Source organism: Pelophylax lessonae (genome assembly GCF_965119305.1).
Source record: "Pelophylax lessonae genome assembly, chromosome: 13".
NCBI classification, from domain to species: Eukaryota; Metazoa; Chordata; class Amphibia; order Anura; family Ranidae; genus Pelophylax; species Pelophylax lessonae.
In genome coordinates this window covers 198,849,565-198,875,090 of record NC_138780.1, presented here as the reverse complement: position 1 = coordinate 198,875,090, position 25,526 = coordinate 198,849,565, and the positions used below count along the sequence as shown (strand labels likewise).

The following is a 25,526-nucleotide window of genomic DNA, read 5'->3' as shown; positions in this document are numbered from 1 at the left end:
AATAGAGCTTTCTTTTGGTGGTATTTGATCACCTGTGCGGTTTTCTATTTTTTGAGCTATAAACAAAAAAAGAGCGACAATTTTGAAAAAAAAAAAAACAATATGCATTTTTTTTTTATAGCAATGATTACTGTATTGGTGTCATTGGTCCCCAAAAAGTGTCAGATTTGGCCACCCGCAATGTCGCAGTCCCGGTAAAAATCGCTGATCCCCACCATTACTAGAAAAAACAATAAAAAAATAAAAAGTCCATAAATGTATCCCCTAGTTTGTTGACGCGATAACTTTTGCGCAAAACCAATCAATATACACTTTTTAGGATTTTTTTTTTTACCAAAAATATGTAACAGAATACAAATTGGCCTAAAATGATAAAAAAAAAATGGAAAAATGAATGTTATATAGCAGAAAGTGAAAAATATATATATTTTTTTCTTTTCAGAACTGTCGCTCTTTTTTTTGTTTATAGCACAAAAAATAAAAATCGCACAGGTGATCAAATACCACCAAAAAAAAGCTCTATTTGTGGGGGGAAAAAGGACATCTTATTTGGGCACATCATCGCATGGCTGCGCAATTGTCAGTTAAAGTAACGCAGTGCCGAATCGCAAAATATGGTCTGGTCATTGACCACTTGCCTACAGGGCACTTTTACCCCCTTCCAGACCAATTTTCAGCTTTCAGCGCTTTCACACTTTGAATGACAATTGTGCGGTCATGCTACACTGTACCCATATGAGCTTATTATAATTTTTTTCACACAAATAGAGCTTTCTTTTGGTGGTATTTAATCACCTCTGGGTTTTTATTTCTTACAAAAAAAAAGATAAAAATTTTGAAAAAAAAAAAGTTTTTCTTATTTTCTGTGAGTAAATTTTGAAAATAAATACATTTTTCTCCTTCACTGATGGGCACTAATAGGCTGCACTGATGTGCACTGATGAGACGGCACTGATGGGCACTGAAAGGCTGCACTGATGGACACTGATGAGGCGGAACTTATGGGCAATGATGAGGTGGCACTGATGGGCACTGATAGACTGCACTGATGAGGTGGAACTTATGGGCACTGATGAGGTGGCACTGATGAGTAGGTACTTATATGCCGCACTGATGAGCACTGATAGGTGGCACTGATGAGCACTGATAGGCGGCACTGATGAGCACTGATAGGTGGCACTGATGGGCACTGAGAGGTGGCACTGATGGGCACTGAGAAGCGGCACTGATGGGCACTGACAGGCGGCACTGATGGACACTGACGGGTGGCACTGATGGACACTAACGGGTGGCACTGATGAGCACTGATGGGTGGCACTGATGGGCAGCCAAATCAGTGCCCACACTCAGTGCCCATAGTGCTGCCAGTCAGTGCCCATCAATGCCTAGATGAGCAGACACTGATGGGCACTGACTGGCAGCACTGATGGGCAGCACTGATGGGCAGCCACATCAGTGCCCTCACTCAGTGCCCATAGTGCTGCCAGTCAGTGCCCATCAGTGCCTAGATGAGCAGACACTGATGGGCACTGACTAGCAGCACTATGGTCACTGATTGTGGGCACTGATGGCGGGCAGTTATGGCACTTTATTTCACTCTTGTGTAATCAGGGCACTGGTGATCAGTGCCCTGATTACATTTCCCTGTGTCCCCTATGAGGAGGAGCCGCTGATCGGCTCTCCTCGCCTCACACACTGACAGTGTGAGCCGAGGAGAGCCGAATAACGGCACTTCCTCATTTGACAGCGGGCGGGTAGTAAGTGGTTAAGGGGGTAAATCCTTCCGGTCCAGAAGTGGTTAAATACCACCAAAAGAAAGCTCTATTTGTGTGAACAAAATTATAAAAAAATAATAAAATCAGGAAAATGGCGCCCCCCCTTGATATGGTAAATATGTTAGTAAGTGAAATATAAGGATGGGGCTGCCATCAATTATAGGTAACCATAAACCGTATTAGGGACGATTCTCCCATTGTCATAGTATTTAGCAACTTTTGTATTCGGCGCCTCACATTGTCACTAATACTAAAATGATAAAAATGTAGTTTGGGTACAGCGTTGTATGACCGCGCAATTGTCATTCAAAGTGCGCTGAAAGCTGAACATTGGCCTGGGCAGGAAGGGGGTGAAAGTGTCCGGTATTGAAGTGGTTAAATGTGTGGGGAAAAAAAAAAAGCTCAAAAACGTCTCTGGCTTTGAATGTGTTAAACATTAGCGCACAATCAATATCAATAATCCTTCACTATTCTCCATAGAAGAGAGAAAGAGAGAAGGATTACCCCCCTTCCCCCCTCCCCCCTCCTCCTCCCTTTCCCAAGAGAGAAGTGAAGATTTGTTTGATCAGTGTCGGTTTTGCGGACTGTTTATGGCGATCCTGAGATTTTTATTGCGTGAAAAAAAATCTCTATAACCTCAAGTCAGCGGAGGACAAAGTTCAGAGGTTTGTTTACTGCCGGCCGCTCTCAGATAAAACAAGACAGGAGCCGGAGATTTGTTCTGTTCACGCTGGGAGAAGGGTGTCATCTGGGAAAAACATGGTGGCGGCAACCCGGGTACAATTATAACCAATTGATGACCAGCAACATACCCGTATGTCACTGGAATTTAAGTGGTTATACTGGGAGGATGCCCACAGCCACAGGCATCTTCCCGGTACCATTTTGTTAGAGTCGGCGGTTGGCTTTCTTGTAAAAGCAATCCTAGGCTAATTAGCTGCTGGATCTCTTTTACAAGCAGCGGGAGGAGGCGTCCCCTACTACCCCTCCCGAAGCTCTGCCAGGCTCTCCCGTCCTGTTGGAGACACCAGCGGCCAGTCACCGCTTCTGCCGGCCAACTATAGAGGCATTTAGAGACTGTAATGGCTCGGATCACCTCTATGTGTCAAGGTCTTACCTTGCCCTCCTGTTGGCAGCCATCTTGGACATGTGTAGACTACTGCCTCTTATAGACTCTGATTGCCTCATCACTTCCTGCTGCCTGGGCGTCCCACATTGATGATGTCACACCTGACAATATCTATCACCTGCTTGGTTGCTATCATTGCCCTTGTGTTTTTGCTCCAAGGTGCTTCTGTGCTAGGAGTCTTTTGGCCTCTGTGTTCCTCCGTGCATGACCTAGCTTGGCTGACGACTCTCCAGGCTCTCGACCCGGCACCGGCTGATGTCTCTCCTGGCTCTCGACCCGGCATCGGCTGACGACTCTCCTGGCTCTCGACCCGGCATCGGCTGACAACCCTCCTGGCTCTCGACCCGGCATCGGCTGACAACTCTCCTGGCTCTCGACCTGGCATTGGCTGATGTTTATCCTGGCTGTCGACCCGGCATCAGCCTATGACTCTCCTTGCTCTCAACCCGGCATAGGCTGTCGACTCTCCTTGCTCTCGAGCCAGCATCGGCTGAAGACTCTCCTGGCTCTCGACCCAACATCAGCTGATGACTTTCCTGGCTCTCGACCTGGCATCGGCTGACGACTCTCCTGGCTCTCGACCTGGCATCGGCTGACGACTCTCCTGGCTCTTGACCCGACATTAGCTGACGACTCTCCTGGCTCTTGACCCGGCATCGGCTGATGATTCTCCTAGCTCTCGACCCGGCATCGGCTGATGATTCTCCTGGCTGTCGACCCAACATCGGCTGACGACTCTCCTGGCTCTCGACCCGGCATCGACTGATGACACTCCTGGGTCTCAACCCGGCATTGGCTGACGACTCTCCTGGCTCTCGACCTGGCATCGGTTGACGACTCTCCTGGCTCTCCACCCGGCATTAGCTGACGACTTTCCTGGCTCTCAACCCAGCATCGGCTGACGACTCTCCTGGCTTTCCACCCGGCATCGGCTGACGACTCTAATGGTTCTCCACCCGGCATCAGCTGACGACTCTCCTGGCTCTCCACCCGGCATCAGCTGACGACTCTCCTGGCTCTCCACCCGGCATCAGCTGACGACTCTCCTGCCTCTCCACCCGGCATTGGCTGACGAGTCTCCTGGCTCTCCACCCGGCATCGGCTGACGACTCTCCTGGCTCTCCACCCGGCAACGGCTGATGACTCTCCTGACACTCGACACGGCATCTGCTGACGACTCTCCTGGCTCTCCACCCGGCATCGGCTGACGACTCTCCTGGCTCTCCACCCGGCATCGGCTGACAACACTCCTGGCTCTCCACCCGGCATCAGCTGACAACTCTCCTGACACTCGACCCGGCATCCGCTGATTACTCTCCTTGCTCTCGAACTGGCATCGGCTGACATCTCTCCTGGCTTTTGACAAGGCATATGCTGACGACTCTCCTGGCTCTCGACCTGGCATCAGCTGATGTCTCTCCTGGCTCTCAACCCGGCATCCACTGACTACTCTCCTGGCTCTCGACCCGGCATCGGGTGATGACTCTCCTGGCTCTCGACCCGGCATCGGCTGACGACCCGGCTTTGGCAGACGGCCCGGCTTCAGCAGACTACCCTCTCCTGGATTTGACCCCGGCTTGTTCCTGCTCTCATTTCCTCACTATTGCTGTGTGATTATTATTTTTGTTGCTTCCTCCAATAAACTGCTTCATTTTTCCTGCATTCCCGTGTAGTCTAGTTTCCTGGCACCCGGACACCATGTGATCCAAAAAGACAAAATTAAGGTGCCGTTCAGGTTTAGTCCAACTAGAGGGACAGGGAGCTCGTCCTTGCTCCAAGCAATATCAAAGAAAAAGATACATAAGCCGCACATCATGAAACAGACCCATGTGCATGAAGTGAGATGAGTGACAGCCTCACCCCGGACTCCAGCCAGGTCACGCTTCCAATGCGTTTCACTCTGCCCCTTGGAGCCCAATCATTGGGGTCACCTTTATGGTACAGGAAACGATAAACAATTTCATGACTTCCAGTTTTGCCGGATGTAAACAACGCCATTTTTTTTAGATGCACCTGTATATATTTGTTTATTTTGCCTAGAGGTCCACTTTAACCACTTGCCAACCACCAGCAGTACATATACTGCGGCAGGTCGGCTCTGTCCCACTAAACTGTATGTCGTTTCAGGGGACAGTAAATGGGGGGGCGCGCACACATGCCTATTCGCTACGGGGGAAGTTGATCTGCTGGTCCGGCAGCCGCAATTGCCGCCGGCATCTGCGATCGCTCAATGTGGAAAGTCAGCAATGAACACAGAGTTACTGTGTTCCTCCTTTTTAGGAACACAGGTCTCTGTGTTCATTCCATAAGCCCATCCCCCTCACAGTTAGAAAGCACCCCCTAGGGACACATGTAACCCTTTGATTGCCCCTGGTGTTAACCCCTTCCCTGCCAGTGTCGGTACAGTGACAGTGCATTTTTTTTAGCACTGATTACTCTAGTAATGTCACTGGTCCCCCCAAAAGTGTGAAAAATGTCAGTTAGGGGTCCGATCTGTCCTCTGCAGTGTCGTAGTCCCGCTAAAAATTGCAGATCACCTCTATTACTAATAATTAAATAAATAAAAATTACATAAATCTTTCCCCTAGATTGTAGACGCGATAAATTTTGCGCAAACTAATCAATATACACTTATTGGGATTTTTTTTACCAAAAATATGTTGCAGAATACAAATTGGCCTAAAATAATGAAAAAAATTTATTTAAATTTTTTTTTTGCAATGTTATATAGCAGAAAGTGAAAAATATTGTTTTTTTTTTTGTGTTTTTTTTTTTTTTACAGAATGTCGCTATTTTTTTGTTTATAGCGCAAAAAAATAAAAATCGCACAGATGATCAAATACCACCAAAAGAAAGCTCTATTTGTGGGAAAAAAGGGACATCAATATTATTTGGGTACAGTGTCGCACGATCGCGCAATTGTCAGTTAAAGTAACGCAGTGCCGAATCACAAAATATGGCCTGGTCATTAAGGGGGTAAATCCTTCCGGTCCACAAGTGGGTAAATACAGCAGGCTAAAAACGTTTTATTAGTTTTCCTGAGTACAACATTTCTGAACTCTGTCCAATGACACTGCAGACAATATAAAGAGATCCAGTTCATGGCACTCAGTTTAATTAGCATTCAACATGGAACACACAGGTCCTCTTTGCATGCCTATCCATTGTGGTGATGTCAGCTCTTTGATTTTCAGGTTCGATGATGAGGGCTTCGGCAAAACAAGATTACACCGGACCAGACTGCCGATTCCTCAGCTTCAAAGCCGGAGAGGAGATCAATGTGTATTATAAACTCGCCGAAGGGATAGAGGACCTATGGCAAGGCAGCGTACGTTATTATCATTTTTATTAACTATTATTTGTAGTAAAATGTATAAAAATGCCAAACCAAAAAAAATCTAAAGAAATAAAAAAAATAAAAAAAAGTTAACCAAGTCCAAAACCCTTATTATAACCCTCATCCTAAAATAAATCATGGTATAGAAACCCATTAAAATGATGTTCCCTCAGGCTCCATATCATGTGGCCAGAGGCTCCTTTTTTTTTTTGTTTTAATTTCTTTGAGTTTTTTTATTTATTAAGATTAAGGTTTTGCAAATATTCTATACATTTTGTTACCAGTTAAGTATCAGTTCCATAGAAGCCTTCATAGACAGAGTAGAAGCCTTCCTAGACAGAGTAGAAGCCTTCATAGACAGAGTAGGAGCCTTCATAGATAGAGTAGGAGCCTTCATAGACAGAGTACATAGACAGAGTAGAAGCCTTCATAGACAGAGTGGAAGCCTTCATAGATAGAGTAGAAGCCTTCATAGATAGAGTAGAAGCCTTCATAGACAGAGTGGAAGCCTTCATAGACAGAGTAGAAGCCTTCATAGATAGAGTAGAAGCCTTCATAGACAGAGTAGAAGCCTTCATAGACAGAGTAGAAGCCTTCATAAACAGAGTAGAAGCCTTCATAGACAGAGTGGAAGCCTTCATAGACAGAGTAGAAGCCTTCATAGATAGAGTAGAAGCCTTCATAGACAGAGTAGAAGCCTTCATAGACAGAGTCGAAGCCTTCATAGACAGAGTACATAGACAGAGTAGAAGCCTTCATAGCCAGAGTGGAAGCCTTCATAGCCAGAGTAGGAGCCTTCATAGACAGAGTAGAAGCCTTCATAGACAGAGTGGAAGCCTTCATAGACAGAGTAGGAGCCTTCATAGACAGAGTAGAAGCCTTCATAGACAGAGTGGAAGCCTTCCACCTCCCACCCTCTGCAGCGCTGCCGGAGCCAAACAACAGGGTTCTGAATTGGGGACTGTGTGATGGGGGGGTTCTGAGATGGGGGGACTTTGTGATTGGGGGCTGATGTATATAGAGGATTCTGTGGTGATGGGGAGACTCTAATGTGGTGGAGGGATTCTATTATATACAGGGGACCTCTGACATGAAGGGGGGCCTCTAATGTGAAGAGGGGACCCTGATGTGATGAGAGGCCTCTGACATGAAGGGGGGACTTTGAGGTGATGGGAGGGCCTCTGATATGATGGGGGGAGGGGGCTCTGGTGTGATGGTGGGACCTCTAATGTGATGGGAGGTCCCTGACATGAAGGGGGGACTCTGAGGTCATGGGAGGACCTCTGATGTAATGGGGAACCTCTGATGTGATGAAGGGACCCCTGGTGTGATGGTGGGACCTCTGTTGTAATGGGATGACTTCTGATGTGATGGGAGGACCTCTGACATGAAGGGGGGATTCTGAGGTGATTGGAGGACCTCTGATGTGATGAAAGGAGGGGGTTCTGGTGTGATGGTGGGACCTCTGATGTAATTGGAGGCCTCCAACATAAAGTGGGGTCTCTGAAGTGATGGGAGGCCCTCTGATGGGATCGGAGGACTTCTGATGTGATGGGAGATCTCTAATGTGATGGGAGACCTCTAATGTGATGGGAGAACCTCTGATGTGATGGGAGACCTCTGATGTGATGGGGGGACCTCTGATGCGATGGGAGACCTCTGATGCGATGGGAGACCTCTGATGTGAGTGATGGGGGGACCTCTGATGTGATGGGAGACCTCTGATGTGATGGAAGGCCTCTTACAAGAAGGGGGATTCTGAGGTGATGGGAGGACCTATGATGTGATGGGGAGGGGGGAGGGTTCTGCTGTGATGGTGAATCTCTGATGTTATTTTGGGGGGGGGGGGGCTTTGATGTGATGGGATCTCTGATGTGATGGGAGGAGGCCTCTGACAAGAAGGAGGACTCTGAGATGATGGGAGGACCTATGATGTGATGGGGAGGGGGAGGGGGCTCTCCTGTGATGGGAGGACCTCCGATGTGATGGTGGGACATCTGATGTGATGAAGGGACCTCTGATGTGATGGGAGAACCTCTGATGTGATGGGAGGACCTCTGATGTGATAGGAGGCCACTGACATGAATGGGGGACTCTGAGGTGATTGGAGGACCTCTGATGTGATGAAAGGAGGGGGCTCTGGTGTGATAGTGGGACCTCTGATGTAATTGGAGGCCTCCAACATAAAGTGGGGACTCTGAAGTGATGGGGGGACCTCGGATGTGATGGGAGGAGGCCTCTGACAAGAAGGAGGACTCTGAGATGATGGGAGGACCTATGATGTGATGGGGAGGGGGCTCTCCTGTGATGGGAGGACCTCCGATGTGATGGTGGGACATCTGATGTGATGAAGGGACCTCTGATGTGATGGGAGAACCTCTGATGTGATGGGAGGACCTCTGATGTGATGGGAGGCCACTGACATGAAGGGGGGACTCTGAGGTGATTGGAGGACCTCTGATGTGATGAAAGGAGGGGGCTCTGGTGTGATAGTGGGACCTCTGATGTAATTGGAGGCCTCCAACATAAAGTGGGGACTCTGAAGTGATGGGAGGACCTCGGATGTGATAGGGGTCTTCTGATGTAAATGGGGACCTTTAATGGCATGGGGGGAACCTCTGATGTGATGGTGGGCCCTCTGATGGGATGGGAGGACTTCTGATGTGATGGGAGACCTCTAATGTGATGGGAGACCTCTGATGTGATGGAAGGCCTCTGACAAGAAGGGGGATTCTGAGGTGATGGGAGGACCTATGATGTGATGGGGGAGGGGGTTCTGCTGTGATGGTGAATCTCTGATGTGATGAGAGGCCTCCGACATGAAGGGGGGACACTGAGGTGATGGGAGGATATCTGATGTGATGGCGGGGGACCTCTGATGTGATTTTGGGGGGGAGGGGCTTTGATGTGATGGGATCTCTGATATGATGAGGGACCTTGGAAGGATGGGAGGACCTCTGATGTGATGGGGGACATCTGATGTAATGAAGGGACCTCTGATGGGATGAGAGGACTTCTGATGTGATGGGAGAACCTCTGATGTAATGGGAGGCCTCTGACATGAAGCGGGGAACTCTGAAATGATGGGAGGACCTCTAATGTGATAGGGGACGTCTGATGTGATGGGGACCTCTAATGTGATGGGAGAACCTCTGATGTGATGGGGGACCTCTGACATGAAGGGGGGACTCTAAGATAATAAGAGGACCTCTGATGTGATTGGGGAGAGGGCTCTGGTGTGATGGTGGGGACCTCTAATGTGATGTGAGAGTTCTGACATGAAGGGGGACTCTGAGGTGATGGGAGGACCTCTGATGTGATGGTGGGATCTCTGATGTGATGGGGGACCTCTAAAGTGATGGGCGCCCTCTGATGTGATGGTGGGACCTCTGATGGGATGGAGGATAACTGATGTGATGGGGGGACCTCTGATGTGATTGGGGACCTCTGATGTGATGGGGGACCTCTGACATGAAGGGGGTACTCTGAGGTAATAAGAAGACCTCTGATGTGATGGGGAGGGGCTCTGGTGTGATGGTGGGACCTCTGATGTAATGGGGGGGGCTCTGGTGTGATGGTAGGATCTCTGATGTGATGGGGGACCTCTGATGTGATGGGGAGACCTCTGATGTGATGGGGGGCCTCTGATGTGATGGCATACATCTGGTGTGATGGGGGGACCTCGGATGTGATGGAGGACCTCTGATGTGATGGAGGACCTCTGGTGTGATGGTGGGACCTCTGATGGGATGGGGGACCTCTGATGTGATGGGGGGACCTCTGATGTGATTGGGGACATCTGATGTGATGAGGGGACATCTGATGTGTTGGGGGGACCTCTGATGTGATTGGGGACATCTGGGGACCTCTGATGTGATGGGGGACCTCTCATGTGAAGGGAAACTCTGATGTGATGGTAGGACTTTTGACATGAAGGTGGACTCTGATGTAATGGGAGAACCTCTAATGTACTGATGTGATAAGGGGACCTTACTTGTGAAGGGGGCTCTGATGTGATGAGGGACCTCTGACATGAAAGAGGACTCTGATTTGATGGGGGGATCTTTTATGTGATGGGGGGACCTCTGATGTGATTGGAGGACCTCTGATGTGATGGGGGGACCTTTGATGTGAAGGTGGGACTCTCATGTGATGGGAGGACCTCTATTGTTCTGATGTGATAGGGGCACCTCTCCTGTGAAGGGGCTCTGATGTGATGGGGAACCTCTTATGGGATGGAGGACCTCTGATGTGATGGGGGACCTGTGATATGATGGAGGACCTCTGATGTAATGGGAGGCCTCTCGTGTGATGGGGTTCCTTCGATGTGATGGGCGGCCTCTGATGTGATAGTAGGACCGCTGATGAGATGGGGGACCCCTAAAGTGATGGAGGACCCCTGATGTGATGGGGGACCTCTGATGTGATGGGGGACCTCTGATGGGATAAGGGCACCTCTGATGTGATGGTGGGACCTCTGATGTGATGGGAGGACCTCTGATGTGATGGAGGATCTCTGATGTGATGAGGGACCTCTGATGTAATGGTAGGACCTCTGATGTGATGGGAGGACCCCTGATGTGATGGGAGGACCCCTGATGTGATGGAGGATCTCTGATGTGATGTGGGAACCTCTGATGTGATGGGGGGACCTCTGATTTGATGAGGGGGGGGGAACCTCTGATTTAATGGTGGGACCTCTGATGTGATGGGGGATCTCTGACATGAAGAGGGGACTCTGATGTAAAGTTCATTTCAATATTCTTATTTGTAGTAGTAATGTAATTCTTAGACGTGTTCTTTCAGGAAGAATCTCTTTGGCTGCAGATCTAGCAGAGATATTTGCTCTCTTTCAGACAGGAAAAGCATACGGCTTCTTTCCCAGAGACGTGGTCACCGTAGAAGAAGTCTATCTTTCGGAGGAAGTGGAAGTTCCTGCACAGGTAATGTTTTAAAAAAACAAATGAAAGTGATTGTCATTCGGCACAATAGAACTATGACTCAGTGACAGATGAATCCTCGTTAAATTGTCCATACACCACAGATCTGGTCTGCCCATCCTGGATCACCACAACATGACGTTTGTAGGGAAGAAACTATTTTCCCTTTTTGTAGAGAAAAGAAAACAATTGATAAAATGTAACATTTATTTTACAGGATGATTGTAAATACATACATGGGACATAGAACACTCCGGCCTCTTGCAGGCGCTCTTTATCACTTATAAACGCATTACTATGATCCCAGGTATCACATCCACCATTCTTAGTACATATGGTAAGGATATGCCTGAGTTTGGTTCAAACTTGTGTTGGGTCCAGAGGGAATCAACCACAGTCAGGGCGTTCCCCACCATGCAGCTACACGTACACAAGGGGGCAGGATTGCTTGTATCATTATTGACCTCATGTGGCCACTAGGGATGTGCTTCGAGTTGAACGTTAGTTGGACTTGAACATGAACATTGTTCATGGAATGACGAACAAATGGGCTTCTTCGTGGGATCTCCAATTTCCTACATCCATAATGCACTGCACACTGGCAGTGCGTTATGTGATTGTCCAAAGCATGGACTCTGACCTCTTATTCCACTTATAAATCACCCGCAGGCCAAGGGATTCAAACCCACAACCATTTCAATTCAAGCCTGGTATTCTACCACCTATGCCACCATCAAGCCTGCTTAGGATGAACACACTCTCCCTGCCTAACTAACTAACTTCTATCTCACCCACTGTGTTTATTGTAAGTCCTTTATTAAAAAATTTAAATAAAAATAAAAAAATAGTGTCCCTCGATGATCAGTCGCCTGATTGTCCGAAAAATTGAAAAAAAAAAAAAAAGAAGCTCCTGCCTCTTCGGACGCTTCCTGTGCTAATGAGCTGTTTGAGTTTGACAGCTCTTTTATAGGGATCTGACGTCATGTAATTTATTCACTGCACCTGAGCAGTGCATTGTGGGGTGGCTCCTGATGTCAGATCTTTATAAAAGAGCTGTCAAACTCAAACAGCTCATTAGCGTGGGAAGCGTCCGCAGAGGCAGGAGCTTCTTTTTTTTTTTTTCTATTTTCCGGGCGGGCGGGTGGGCGACTGATCATCGGGGGACACTATTTTTTTATTTTTGGAAAAAGGACTTGTCCAAAACTGGCTTTTGTCTTTATTTTATTTAGTACACTTTTTTGGTGAATGGGTAGGGGTACGATGTACCCGATATCCATTCACATAGGGGGGGCAGGATCTGGGGGCCCCCTTGTTAAAGGGGGCTTCCGGATTCCAATAAGCCCCCCCCCCGCAGACCCCCACAACCACAGCCCACTGTTTTCGGGAAGAGACCCCTGTCCCCCTCAACATGGGGGCAAGGTGCTTTGGGGTGGGGGGCAGAACCACCCTGTGTGTGCATGTGGTTGTGGGACAGTGGTCAGTATTTTCGGGGTTAAAACAGGAGGTGTGGATACAACATATTGTCTCCTCACTGCCAATCGAATGATCCCCCGCCCTGTTTCCTAGGCTCTGCTGTCCCACCTACGGCCCAGCACCCCCATGGCAGATGTCTCTGGGTAGAGGGGAAAAAGACTAACGAACATCTGTTCAGTGATCTCCCCTAGCTAGAATAAATACAGAAGCAATCTGTGCTTCATAAGCTTCAGTAAAAGGCAGGTGAGACATTAGAGGTCGAAAAGACCACTGATGTCTTAATAAAGAGAATGTGTCTACAACTTTTGGTCCCCGGACCCCATGTGATACAAAAATAAATAAAAAGTGTAAAAAATGACATATGGGGGCATCTACATCAAATGCACTACCTATAGTTCATATCACTATAGATGCCAAAGTGAGAGCAATAATTCTAGGGTCATTATTCATGGTTAACTCTAAACTGATAGCAGGAAGGGGCATTTAAAGCATTTCAAGATGTTTGGTATGTATTTTATTCCTGCAACCTCATCTTTTGTATTTTACCAAACTTTCAGAGCCATGATTCATAGTTAGCTCTAAACTGATAACCTTTAATGCTTTTTAAGCTTCTCCGATGAAGAATTTGGCGTACTGTTGTTTTTGAAATTTCACAGGTGCACACAATTTTAACCACTTTACCACCGGAGGATTTTCCTGCTTTACGTCCAGGCCACTTTTTGCAACTTGGCACTACGCGACTTTAACTGACAATTGCGCGGTCATGCAACGCTGTACCCAAACTAAATTTACGTCCTTTTTTTCCCACAAACAGAGCTTTCTTTTGGTGATATTTGATCACCTCTGCGCTTTTTATTTTTTGCGATATTAATAAAAAAAGAGCGAAAAGTTTGCGAAAAAAATTGACATTTTCTACTTTGACAGTTAAAAAATATCCAATATATTCAATTTTTGTCATATATTTAGGCCAAAATGTATTTAGCTACATGTCTTTGACAAAAAAAATTCTCAATGAGTGTATTTTTAACCGCTTTAAGACCGGAAGATTTTACCCCATTCCTGACCAGGCTATATTTTGCGATTCGGCACTGCGTTACTTTAACTGACAATTGTGCGGTCGTACAATGCTGTACCCAAATTAAATTTATGTTATTTTTTTCCCCACAAATAGAGCTTTCTTTTGGTGGTATTTGATCACCTGTGCGAATTTTTAATTTTTAAAAAAAGAAGAGCGACAATTTTGAAAAAAAAAAACAATATTTTTTACATGCTGATATATAACATTCCCAAAAAAAAAAAAAAAATTTAAAAATCAAAATTTTTTAACATTTTAGGCCAATTTCTTTTCTGCTACATATTTTTGGTAAAAAAAATTTCAATTGATTGGTTTGCGCAAATCACGTTTACTAACTACAGGAAAGATTTGTCATTTTTATTGTTTATTTTTTTTTACTAGTAATGGCGGCGATCTGCGATTTTTTTGCGGGACTGCGACATTGCAACGGACAGATCGGACCCCTAACTGACATTTTTGACACTTTTGGGGGTACCAGTGACATTACTACAGTAATCAGTGCTATAAATATGCACTGTTATGGTAATAATGACACTGGCAGGGAAGGGGTTAACTTTATTGGTGATCAAGGGGTTAATGTATGCCTGGTGCTTACTGACGTGTGTGGGGGGAGGGGATTGTGTGACACAGGGACAGATCGCAGGTTGAGCTATGCTGAATCCTGTAATCTGTGACTGCCTGTCACAAAGGAGATCCGCCCGCTTTGTTTACACAAGTGGACGGATTTCCTCACTCGATCCCTGATGATCGGGGAAGAGCGGCGGTGATCACCGCTGCTCCTCCCCTGGCCCGACTCCCGCTGTGTCTGAATACAGCGGGAGCGAGCCTCCGCGCCGCCGAGAGGGGGCGGGATCCAGCAACGTAGGTCTACGTCGCTGGACGATAACGAGCCACTTTGCCGTAGTACCAGCTCAGTGAGCGGTCAGCAAGTGGTTAAGGTTTGACATGTTGGGTATCTATTTAAGCAGTGCAACCTCATCTTTTGTATTTTACCAGAAATGTGGTTATATATCGCATTTGTGTGCCCCTAAAACTAACTTTAGTGTATACTTTACTGAAAATGTGCGCTTGATAAACTGTTACAATATTATCATGTAACATAAAAAATTAGAACTACCAAGATTTTCATTTTCCATGTTTTCTGCTTTCAGAAAACATATAATGTTAGGGGGGGTTTAATGAATCTTCAGACCTAAAATTTTTTTTTCTCTATCGCTCATTGACAGACGTAGTCCTCGGTGATACAGCACCTTCGGGTTATGTTGCCTCCACAGGAGTAGGACTAGACAGGAAAAAAAAAGCTCTGGCCACACCCTAGGGGCAGTCCCAGAGGGTATATCCTCTCTCTCTCTCTGCCTCAGCAAATCAGTTTTTTTCTGTATAGTCAGGAGTAAGGACCTAGATACCTTGCTGGGATCTTCGGTCCTGGCAGGATTTTTTTCTTAGAAAAGATTTTTTAGACAGCTTTTTTTCTCCAGTGTTCCTGTGAGATCTTCAAGCAAGAAAGCTGAACTGGGCGACGGGCGGGATGTTGAGATCCAGTGGTCACCCCAGTTCAGCCTACGAGCGCGTGCAGGCCATAGCTCCGCGCTGGGTCGGCCGCGACATAGTCCCACTGGACGGGGACTGACCCTGCGAGTTAAACGTCTCGCTGAAACGCCAAAGACCATGAGTCACGGCGCCCGTATTGGTCGACAGCCCTCCTACCTCGGTGGAGAGGGGTACTGTCAGGAGTTGGCGCCCGCCTGGTTCCGGTATGGTGAGTAGTATGTTCCCCCTTTCCCCCTGACGGGTCTTGTGGTGAACGCGGGCCCCTCTCTGTAATGGTAAGGATGAGTTCCCCTCTATCCTATAACATGTCACAGATCCCCCTAATTGAGTGTGATTTTTGTGTACAAGAAGCCAGGAGGCTTGGTTTGGGAGCTGACAATCTAATTGTAAAGATGTGTAAATGATTGTAGTCAGTGGCAGTACTAGAACTTTACTGTGATAGTATAAGGTATCCTACCTGTCAGTAGCCACAGGGCGATGTCTATACATGTATACTGCATTCCAGATCATTCCTCCAGCTAAGCAGCGGACCGCATACGGCCCGCTAGGGTCCGGTACCTCCGACCACGCTGACCACCATGAGGGTGAAGGGTTGTGAGGCCGAGATCCTTCTGCAGACATGCCGCTATTCTGTGCAGGCCGCCGCCATTGTCTGGTAGATCGCACGAGGCCGCCATTTTGGTGTACCCTCATGTCTCCAGCATGGGGGCGGCCATGTTTGAGGTGACTCAAACACCTCATGGAGCCAGGGGGAGGAGCCGGCAGGCGTGTTAAGGGGCGGAGCCGCCTCTTTTACCCAGGAAATAGGGCCAAAGACTTCCTGTCTGTAACAAGACAAGCACTGAGCAAGCTGATGAAAACTTCTGTGCATCAGGGATGAGCCTTGGGGTCTGTCTCTCTCTCTGTGGGGTCCAAAAAGGCAGGTAACACTGAGGGGCGCTGTTGCGACTGGGGGACACAATGACTTTGTCATTTTTTGTCGCTGGCAAGTGTCTTGTATAATCATTGACCCTGCCGCATAGGTATCCCCACCTGATCCCCTCAAGGTGGCCGCAGGACCCTCCAGTACCCCACTTGTTTTTAATGCATTATCGGCAATTTTGGAGTCTTTGGTATCCCGGGTGGAGGTGGCCTGTCAGGGACGGGGGTCAAGTAGCGACCCCCGCCTACCCCTATTGTTTATCAGATACTTCAGATACGGATTCGGAACTGGTCAATGCAGTTGCAGGTCCCTCTTAGGGGGCTGTTGTCTCAGGTAATATCTCCTCAGCAGTGAGGAGCACGTTTCTGCCTCCGCCATAGCACAAGAGTGGTGGATGCACTAGTTGTGTCCGTCCGGGAAACCTTTAGTCTTGAGGTTACACCGGCAGAGGTAGCTGAGACTGAGATTCCTTTTTGGTACTTGTTAGCCTACCAAAAGGGCGAAGGATTTTCCTTTACCCAAATGGGGTCGTTTTGAAACGAACCCCTGTTATTTCCAAACGCATGGCTAGGTGCTATCCGTTTGAGGAATTCCTCTTTATAGGATAGACGGTACCACCTGCTGTCTTGCCACAGACTGTTAGGATAAAAAGACCTTGTAACTAACGAGGACCTTCCTTTTCTGCTCATATAGAGTTGTTTGTTCCGCGAGGGCGGGCGATAAGGCGAAACCCTCCAAAGCCCCTTTAGAGGGGTTTCTAAGGGCGCTGGTCGGGTAAACAAAGAGTCCGGCTCAGCCAAGCCTGAAGAATATAGCCTGATGCGCCCCTACCCATCTCTGGGGTGGGGGGGGGGATGTCTTCACCGGTTTCTGGAGGACACAGGATCGAGTTTCGATCACTTCCACCGGTGCGATTCTGCCCTTCTAACATTGAACGGTTTCAGGGGTTCTATTCGAACCTATTCACAATGCCCAGGAAAGAGGGCAAGGTGCGTCCAAATCTGGACTTGGGAAGAAATAGAGTCCATCCGTACAGTGGTGGCCTCCCTGCATAAAAGAGATTTCCTGGCGTCCATAGACATATAGGATGCCTATCTTTATATCCCCATCATCGCAGGACATCAGCGTTTTTTCGCTTTCCCAAAGATCATCCCTGGTTCCCACCAGGAGACTGAACTATCTGGGCCTAAGGTTGGATACATCCTGGGCAAGAGAGTTTCTCCTTGCTGGGAAACTCCAGAAGGTTCAGTCAACGATTCGGATGTTGCTGTCCGTCAATTGGCTGGGACTGATGGTGGCCTTCTTAGAGGCAGTACCGTATACCCAGTCTCATACCCGAATTCTCCTGAAGGAGATTCTTTTTTAATGGAATCAGAATTCCGATTCCCTGGACAATCGGATCCGGTTGAGCGAGCGGACCAGGAAGTCTCCGATGCTCAACCAGGGGAAGTAATTTCTTCCGATAGTATCCAGATTACCAATAAGGGTATCGGAACTGAGAGCGATCAGATTTGTCTGATTTACTGGATCGAGCAGCTCTAGAGCAGCCCGATTCGGATCCAATCGCATATGGCCTCTTCATCCAGAGGTTTTTTCCCTAGCTGTCCCTTCATTGGGACATCCCGGATGTGGATCTGTTGGCACCTTGGCCTAACAGGAAGGTGCGGAGGTTTGTAGCTCGCGCCACGATCCTCTAGCGGACGCAGCAGAAACGCTGATCGCCCCGTGGGGGCAGTATCAGCTACGGCATGCCTTCCATCCTCTCAAGTTGCTGCGGGAACTTCTTCGCAGGATAGAGGTGGAGGGAATTCCAGTTATTCTGGAAATTCTGGATGGACCTCGTCAAGCCTGGTACGCCGACTTGGCGAGGCTAGTCGTGGACGCTCCTTGGAGACTTCCTCTCAGGGAGGATTTGCGGTCTCAGGGACCGATCTTCCATCTTGCTTTACAGTCGCTGGCTTAATGGCCTGGCCATTGAGACCCAGGTACTGAAGGACAAGGGAGTGTCAGCTTCAGTTATTCCTACCTCCAGTTAAAGCAAGGAAAGCGACTTCCAGCACATGGAAGTCTTATATTGCATGGTGTGAATCTATTGGATTTCCCCCACAGACCTATTCGGTGACCCGAATTTTGGTCTGTCTGCAACAAGGGGTTGAGCAGAAACTATCCTTGAGCACTATCAAGGGTCAGGTTTTCGGCGTTAGCAATCTTCTTTCAAGAAACCTTTGGCTAATCATTCCTTGGTGCGGAATTTCATCCAGGGGGTGCGACATCTGGCTCCGCCAGTGCGCGCACCCTTACCGCCTGGTATCTTAATTTAGTGTGGTCGGTTCTTCAGAAACTTCTCTTTGAAGATATTAGGGAGATTCCCTTGCTTACATTCCCAGAAGGTGACCTTCTTGGTGGCCATTACTTCTCTACGCAGGGTGTCAGAACTGGCCGCATTATCCTGTCGTTCCCCAGATCTGGTGGTTCATAGGGATAAGGTGGTTCTTCTTCCGAATCCATCCTTCCTTCCTAAAGTGGTTTTCGTAAGACGGACTCACTTTTTGTGATCACGGATAGCCCTTGAAGGGGGTTGCCTGTGTCTGCCGCGACCATATCTACATGGATCAGTCAGACGGTGGTACAGGCTTATTCTATTAAGGGTCGGAATCCTCCGTTCCCTGTTAGGGCGCACTTCACTCGAGCACTCAGTACTTCCTGGGCCTTTCGCCATCAGGCGTCAGTGGTCCAGGTATGTAATGCGGCCACCTGGTCGTCGGTACATACCTTTACAAAATTTTATAAAATTGATGTGATGGCATCGGCGGATGCCTCATTTGGCCGCAAGGTTTTGCAGGCCGCAATTTGAGGAGACAGGTGGTCTACCTCGGGGGTTTTTTTCTGTTTAAAAATTTTTTTGTTGAGTCTCATCATGAAGGATGAGCATTGTAAACTTCTAGTTGGCACCGGTTGGGCCTTCTAGATTTGGATTTGATTTCCATTTTCCCACCCCTCATTTGTGATACTGCTCTGGGACTTCCCGAAGGTGCTGTATCACCGAGGACTACGTCTGTCAATGAGCGATAGAGAAAAATGGATTTTTGTAAAATCTTACCGTAAAATCCTTTTCTCTTAACTCATTGACAGACGTAGTCCCCGCCCCTCTGTTTTTTTGAGTTGGGTTGGGTTAAATTCTCTAAAGACTGCTTTTATGACATAACTGATTTGCTGAGGCAGAGAGAGAGAGGATATACCCTCTGGGACTGCCCCTAGGGTGTGGCCAGAGCATTTTATTTCCTGTCTAGTCCTACTCCTGTGGAGGCAACATAACCCGAAGGTGCTGTATCACCGAGGACTACGTCTGTCAATGAGCTAAGAGAAAAGGATTTTACGGTAAGATTTTACAAAAATCCATTTTTACCTGCGTGCAAAAGACTTAAAAATGGCTCTGTCATCAAAAGGGTTAAATCCAATGATTTCTGCGCTTAATACTTTCTCTCACAGAGCTTCATTGCCTTCCAGAGTCCTACCATACAGGTTACAGCGAGGGACTAATTGAATCAAAAAGGCTAAAAGGTCGTCAGTCTAGCCATTGATCACAAGAGTTGAGCTTAATAATGGAATTTGGTTTCTATGTGTCTATTTATATTCCAGGAAATTGATTTCGTGTGTTTGGATGGAGGTGAATATGTCTTTGAGAATGAAGACAGCGTTCTTCATAAGTTCAGAGAAAATGAAGAAGACTTCATGGATCATTCAGGAAGAGAAAGTAAAGAGAAGACATCATCAGAAGGTAGCTCAGATTGTAAAAGTCAGTTTAGATGTCTGCACAGACATACTTAACCACTTAAGCCCCGGAGGATTTGGCTGCTCAAAGACCAGGGCCTATTTTGCGATTCGGCACTGCGTGACTTTAACGGACAATTGCGCGATCGTGCGACTTTGTACCCCAATGAAATTGATGTCCTTTTTTCCCCACAAACAGAGCTTTCTTTTGGTGGTATTTGATCAACTGTGCGATTTTTACTTTTTGCTCCATAGACAAAAAAAGAGCGACAATTTTGAAAAAATAACAATATTTTTCACATTTTTTTTAAATGAAATTCCCCCCCAAAAAATGTAAAAATCTAAATTTCTTTTAACATTTTAGGCCAATTTGTTTTCTTCTACGTATGTTTGGTAAAAAAAAATCACAATAAGCGTATTTTGATTGGTTTGCGCAAAAGTTATTGCGTTTACTAACTGCGGGAAAGATTTATGTCATGTTTATTGTTTTTTTTTTTTTACTAGTAATGGCGGCGATCTGCGATTTTTTTTGCGAGACTGCGACATTGCGGCAGGCAGATCGGACCCTTGACTGACATTTTTGACACTTTTGGGGGTACCAGTGACATTACTACAGTAATCAGTGCTATAAATATGCACTGTTACTGTAAAAATGACACTGGCAGGGAAGTGGTTAACTTTATTGGTGATGAGTGGGTTAAATGTATCACTAGGGGCGTGATTCTAACTGTGGGGGGGGGGGGGCTTGTGATGTTACCACAGAGACATACGATCCTACATAGCAGGATCGTATGATCTCTGCAGTTACTTCAGGGAGAATGACAGACGGCTTTGTTTACATCAGCCGCCTGCCTTTCTCCCTCTCCAGCGGGAGATTGCGAGTGACCGGCGGACATCGGAGCCGCCGGTCATTCGCGCGGGGAAGGCAGGGAACGAGCGGGGCGGGAGTGTGCCTCCGGCGGCGCGTGCTCGCCCCCTAGAGGCTCGTGGGCGAGCGATGTAGCCCTACGTCGTTTTGCCTGTAGGGGGCTGACTGCCGCAGTAAATAGTCGTGCGGTGGTCGGCAAGCGGTTAAAGTGTAATTCCACTTTTGTTGAAGAAGAAACTCTCCCCTTTGGGTGATCTATGTACATTGCAGGGATTTTAACAAACTTTGAAGCAGATTCCTACCTTTTGTCACTCTGAAGAAATTGCTGTTTGTTTCCCCATGTCCTGTGCAAATGGATTCTGAATGGGAGGGTCTGGTTCATCATAATAACCTGGTGTACTTTCAGTGTTCTGAAGAAAAAAAATTGCAAGGTCTCCCTTATGAGAATGCAAACAGCAACAGAAGATTTCACCATTGCTTGTGTAGCACCCTCCTAGTGTAGAGCAGGCTGCTAGGTAAATTTAGTTGGCTCCCCTGTAATCAGTGGAGCAGGGGTTGATTATCTAGGGCTGCTCAGTGTTTCACAGGCTGCTGTTCTGTTACTTCCCTAGAGTGTTCTCTAGAGAAGAGGTCTCCAAACTTTCTAAACAGGGGGCCAGTTTACTGTCCTTCAGACTTTAGGGGGGCCTGACTCTGGCCATTGGGAGTAGAAAAGGTCCCGACATCATCAATTGCCAAAGCAATGCCCCATCGTTGGTGTCATTGGGATGAATTGTGTCCCATTGTTGGGATCATAGGGGAGGAATTGTGCACCTTCACTTGTATCAGAGAGGGGACATTATGCCCCATTTTGATATCAGTGGAAGAAATAATGCCCCAAGGGCCGGATAAAATCAAGCAAAAGGCCACATATGGCCCCCAAGCTGCAGTTTAGAGACAACTGCTCTAGAGCATTCTAGAGATATAGTGAGAGGAAGAACAGAGCAGGCAGCCTGAATATTTATGAAACTCCAGCCAATCCCTGGGGAGGTGGGCCCAGAAGGGGGTGGGAGAGCCCATAAATAGTCTTAGGCCTGAGCAGCAAGTGCAGTGTTCCTGGATCCAGTCCTGCAGGAGGAGACCCCTGTGAGGGGGCTCTGCCCCCTGGTGCAGGATCCTAGAGAAGCCTTGAGGAAAACACAGAGGTCCCAGCTAGGCTTAGCTGGGGGGCCTATTTGCAGATCCATGTCCAGAGATCAAGTTGAGTCTAGAGGAAGCTAACTAGAGAGAGTCAGGAAGAAGTTGGTGGAAATTAGTCCAGCTGTCCTATGGTGGTTTGAGTCTATATCTCCCTCAGTAGGAAGAGCCTGGTAGATATCGGCAGGAAGCAACCAATGGTCCTGTGGCTAAGTGAATATATGACCCCCAGTGCTGAAGAAAAGTGACTGTGTGTAGATTTTACCTCTGAAAGGAGAACAGGTCACCAGCAGTATAGAGATCCTGTGGGACATTCAGTGTGTGCAGTGTAGCCAGCAACGTTGTGTGGTGCAGCTAGCAGTTCTGTGCCGTGCAGCCAGAAATAGAGAAGTGTTCAAGTCATCCAGTTCTACAGTTTTCGGTTTATCCCATGCTCCCTATCCCTGTTCATCATTCCCAATAAAATCCCTAAAAAGAAATAGACTGTTTTCTGAGCCATTGGAATAAAGAAGAAAATTCTGTGTCCCTGGCTGTGTGTGCTCTGAGGGGGAAGATAGGTCTGCATTCACCAGCGGCTCCCACGGAGAGTGCCCTACAATTGCTCTGTCCAAAACAAACTAGATTTTCTTGGAACTCTATTATGGTATAGTGCAGTGATGGCAAACCTTGGCACCCCAGATGTTTAGCAACTATATTTCCCATGATGCTCAACTACATGCAAAGTGCATGAGCATCATGGGAAATGTAGTTCCAAAACATCTGGGGTACCAAAGTTCGCCATCAGTGGTATAGTGTATTATCAGGGCTTTTTTTCTCAGACAATAGGTGCCAGAACTCCCCCTTTTCAAGTCATCCCTTGTCTCCGCCCCTACCTACCCCCGAGCACCGTTTCTTGGTTCCACCCATTACCCACCTCCGAAGACCACCCCTTTTAGATAATACAGTAACAGTTGTGGTACTAACTAATTTGTATTGAGCTTGTTAATGATAACAAGACAATTAGTAGAATAGGTCCCCTGCAGCCAGCAACAATGGACCACTCACAACAAAACACCCCCCTCCCTAGCAGCAACAACAGATCTCCTCGCAGCCAGCATCAGCAGACCCTCTGGAAGAATAAACCCCCCTCCCCAGCAACAATGGACCACCTACAAGAAAATACAACCCCCTTCCTCAGCAACAATAGACCCCCGGAAGCAACAATAGACCTCTTCCTCAACAGTAGATCCCTCCCAGGAATGACTGACCCCCCAGCAACATAAGACCCACCCTTAGCAACAATAGATCCCCTGCCAGCAACAAAAGATCTCCCCAGCAACAGACCCCCCTGCAATAATAGATTCCCTCCAGTGACAATAGATCCCCAGCAACCAGCATCAATAGACCCTGCAGCACACCTCCAGCACCCCTTGCCATTACATACATTCAGTCCTGAAGGTGCCGGAACTGCGTTCTCCCTCGTTCCCGCTGAAAAAAAGCCCTGAGTGTATAACATTAAATATCTATTTTGTATTTTCTTAATTTTCAGGTGGCATCTCAACTGAGGATTTACAAGACAGCATCAGCCCCATTGAAGATGTTACAGACAAACCACCTTGGGCTCCATCTGGCATTGCAGGTTGGTTTGGGATGGGAAGTACACATGATAAACAAGACAACACAGCCAAAGCAGAACATGTAGATGAAGAGGGCCTTCTGGCAGAACAAATTCCAGAACATAATGTGGTACAAACCAAAGAGCCTGAGGTCTCTCAGCCAGAAAATTCTGGTTGGTTCGGTGGCCGGCTGAAAAAGCTTCTACCCTTCGGAGAAAAGAACACACAGAGCGAGACGGAAACATCGATCACAAGAAGCCAATTTGCAAATGAAGAATCTGTGGCTGAAACAGAAGAAGAAAATCCTTCTTCAACTCCTCGGGAGGCTGAGCAAGAAAACCAAGAAACCAAAAACCCTGAAGAGGCAAAACCAAAATGGTTCAACTTCGCCATCAAAGATGTATTGAGTTTCGGGGCCAAAAATGAAATAGAGAAAGAAGTCCCTTCCCAAAGTGTAGATGAAATTGAAAGCAGTGAGATACCAAAACAAGCGAGTCCTACTCAACGCAACTCTACAGAAAGCGATACCAAACATAAAACTGAGACCTCGGTAGTTGACCAACCAACAATGGAAGAGTCAAAGCATGAGAACGAATTAAACTTGAATGCCGACGTAGAACATTCCACCGTATTCATTGAAACAGATAAACGTGGATCTGACGAGTCCACCATTGGCAATACTGATGGCATTTTGGAGGTCGTTAAGCAACAGGAATTAATTATAATACCAGAACAGGAGGATAATAAAAAGTTCCAGGAGAAGCCAGAAGATCCAAAGCCTGTTAAGACCAATCATGAGTCAACCAACTGGTTTAAATCCGTTGTGTCAAATGTGATCAATTTAGGGAAGGATGATAAAGACCAGGTGATGACAGAAGAAGCAAATTCCTCGGAGACAAATCATGATGTTGACTTATCAATCATGAATTTGGACCTATCAAATGATAACCAGAATTCCATTCCTGGTGAAACAAAGCCTTCAAGAGGAGGTTTTATTGAAACGAACAATGGTCAAGATATTCATTCAGACAACCTGGTTGCCAATGAATTTGAAAGAACACTCAAAGAGGAGCTGAATATCGACTCAGTACACCCCCTAGAAGATTCTTCTAAAATGGAAAACCAATTACATTTAGAGGATAATGTTCAAGAAATAGATAGTCCAACATCGGAAGTAATAGGAAAATTGGATCCCAATCTGGATTCAAGACAGGAACTTTTATCTGTGTTAAAAACCGATGAAGAACTTAGTTTAGGGGCAAATACTAAATTATCTTCTCTTGAGAAGGTCGACCTTGCTGCAGGATCAGCCAGCCCAGAGGAAGCCCAAGAGATCAAACAAGACAGATCCATCGATGTTAATTTAGAGACCATAAGAGCTCATTTTAATTCAGAATCCACTTCAGGCAAAGTGGAAGAAAACACTAAAAGTAGCCCCGTTCGTTCTACAGGTAAAGCTCATAACATATGTGGGTAGGTGCAGGGCTGCCTCAGTTAGAATTTATTAAATGTCACCGGTGACAAATAAAGTGTCATTAAACCGACAATCATAGAAAAAAACGATCAATAAATGGTGTCTTACATGCTGTTCATACTCACCCAGTCACTATGAGATTACTTTTCTGTATTCTGCAAAAAAACCTGGCTGATCCTGCTGCTCTCTATATCCCCCTTCTGTCCATGTCCCCAATGCAGCTAGGGATTTTGCATAGCAGAGTTTTGCAGAGCAGCGTTCCGCATTTCCTCACATCTTACAACTGTTATCCTTATCTACCACCAACCAGCCATTTTTTGTACTTAATGGTGGATATGTGGATGTGGATATGTGGATATGAATGTGGACATGTGCGATTCCTTTCGTTATGAATCGAAATTCGGAGGAAATTTTAATTATTCGGATCTATGCAAATTTTT

General features: G+C 47.0%; 1 protein-coding gene across 1 annotated transcript in view; it reads left to right on the top strand.

The window, feature by feature from the left end:
* MIA2 (MIA SH3 domain ER export factor 2) overlaps window positions 1-25,526 on the top strand; it is a 127,965-nt gene that overhangs the window by 1,829 nt on the left and 100,610 nt on the right. The window contains 4 exon segments of the mRNA XM_082275861.1: window positions 6,099-6,232; window positions 11,098-11,184; window positions 19,842-19,980; window positions 23,546-25,063. Coding sequence (XP_082131987.1) covers window positions 6,099-6,232; window positions 11,098-11,184; window positions 19,842-19,980; window positions 23,546-25,063 — 1,878 coding nt within the window.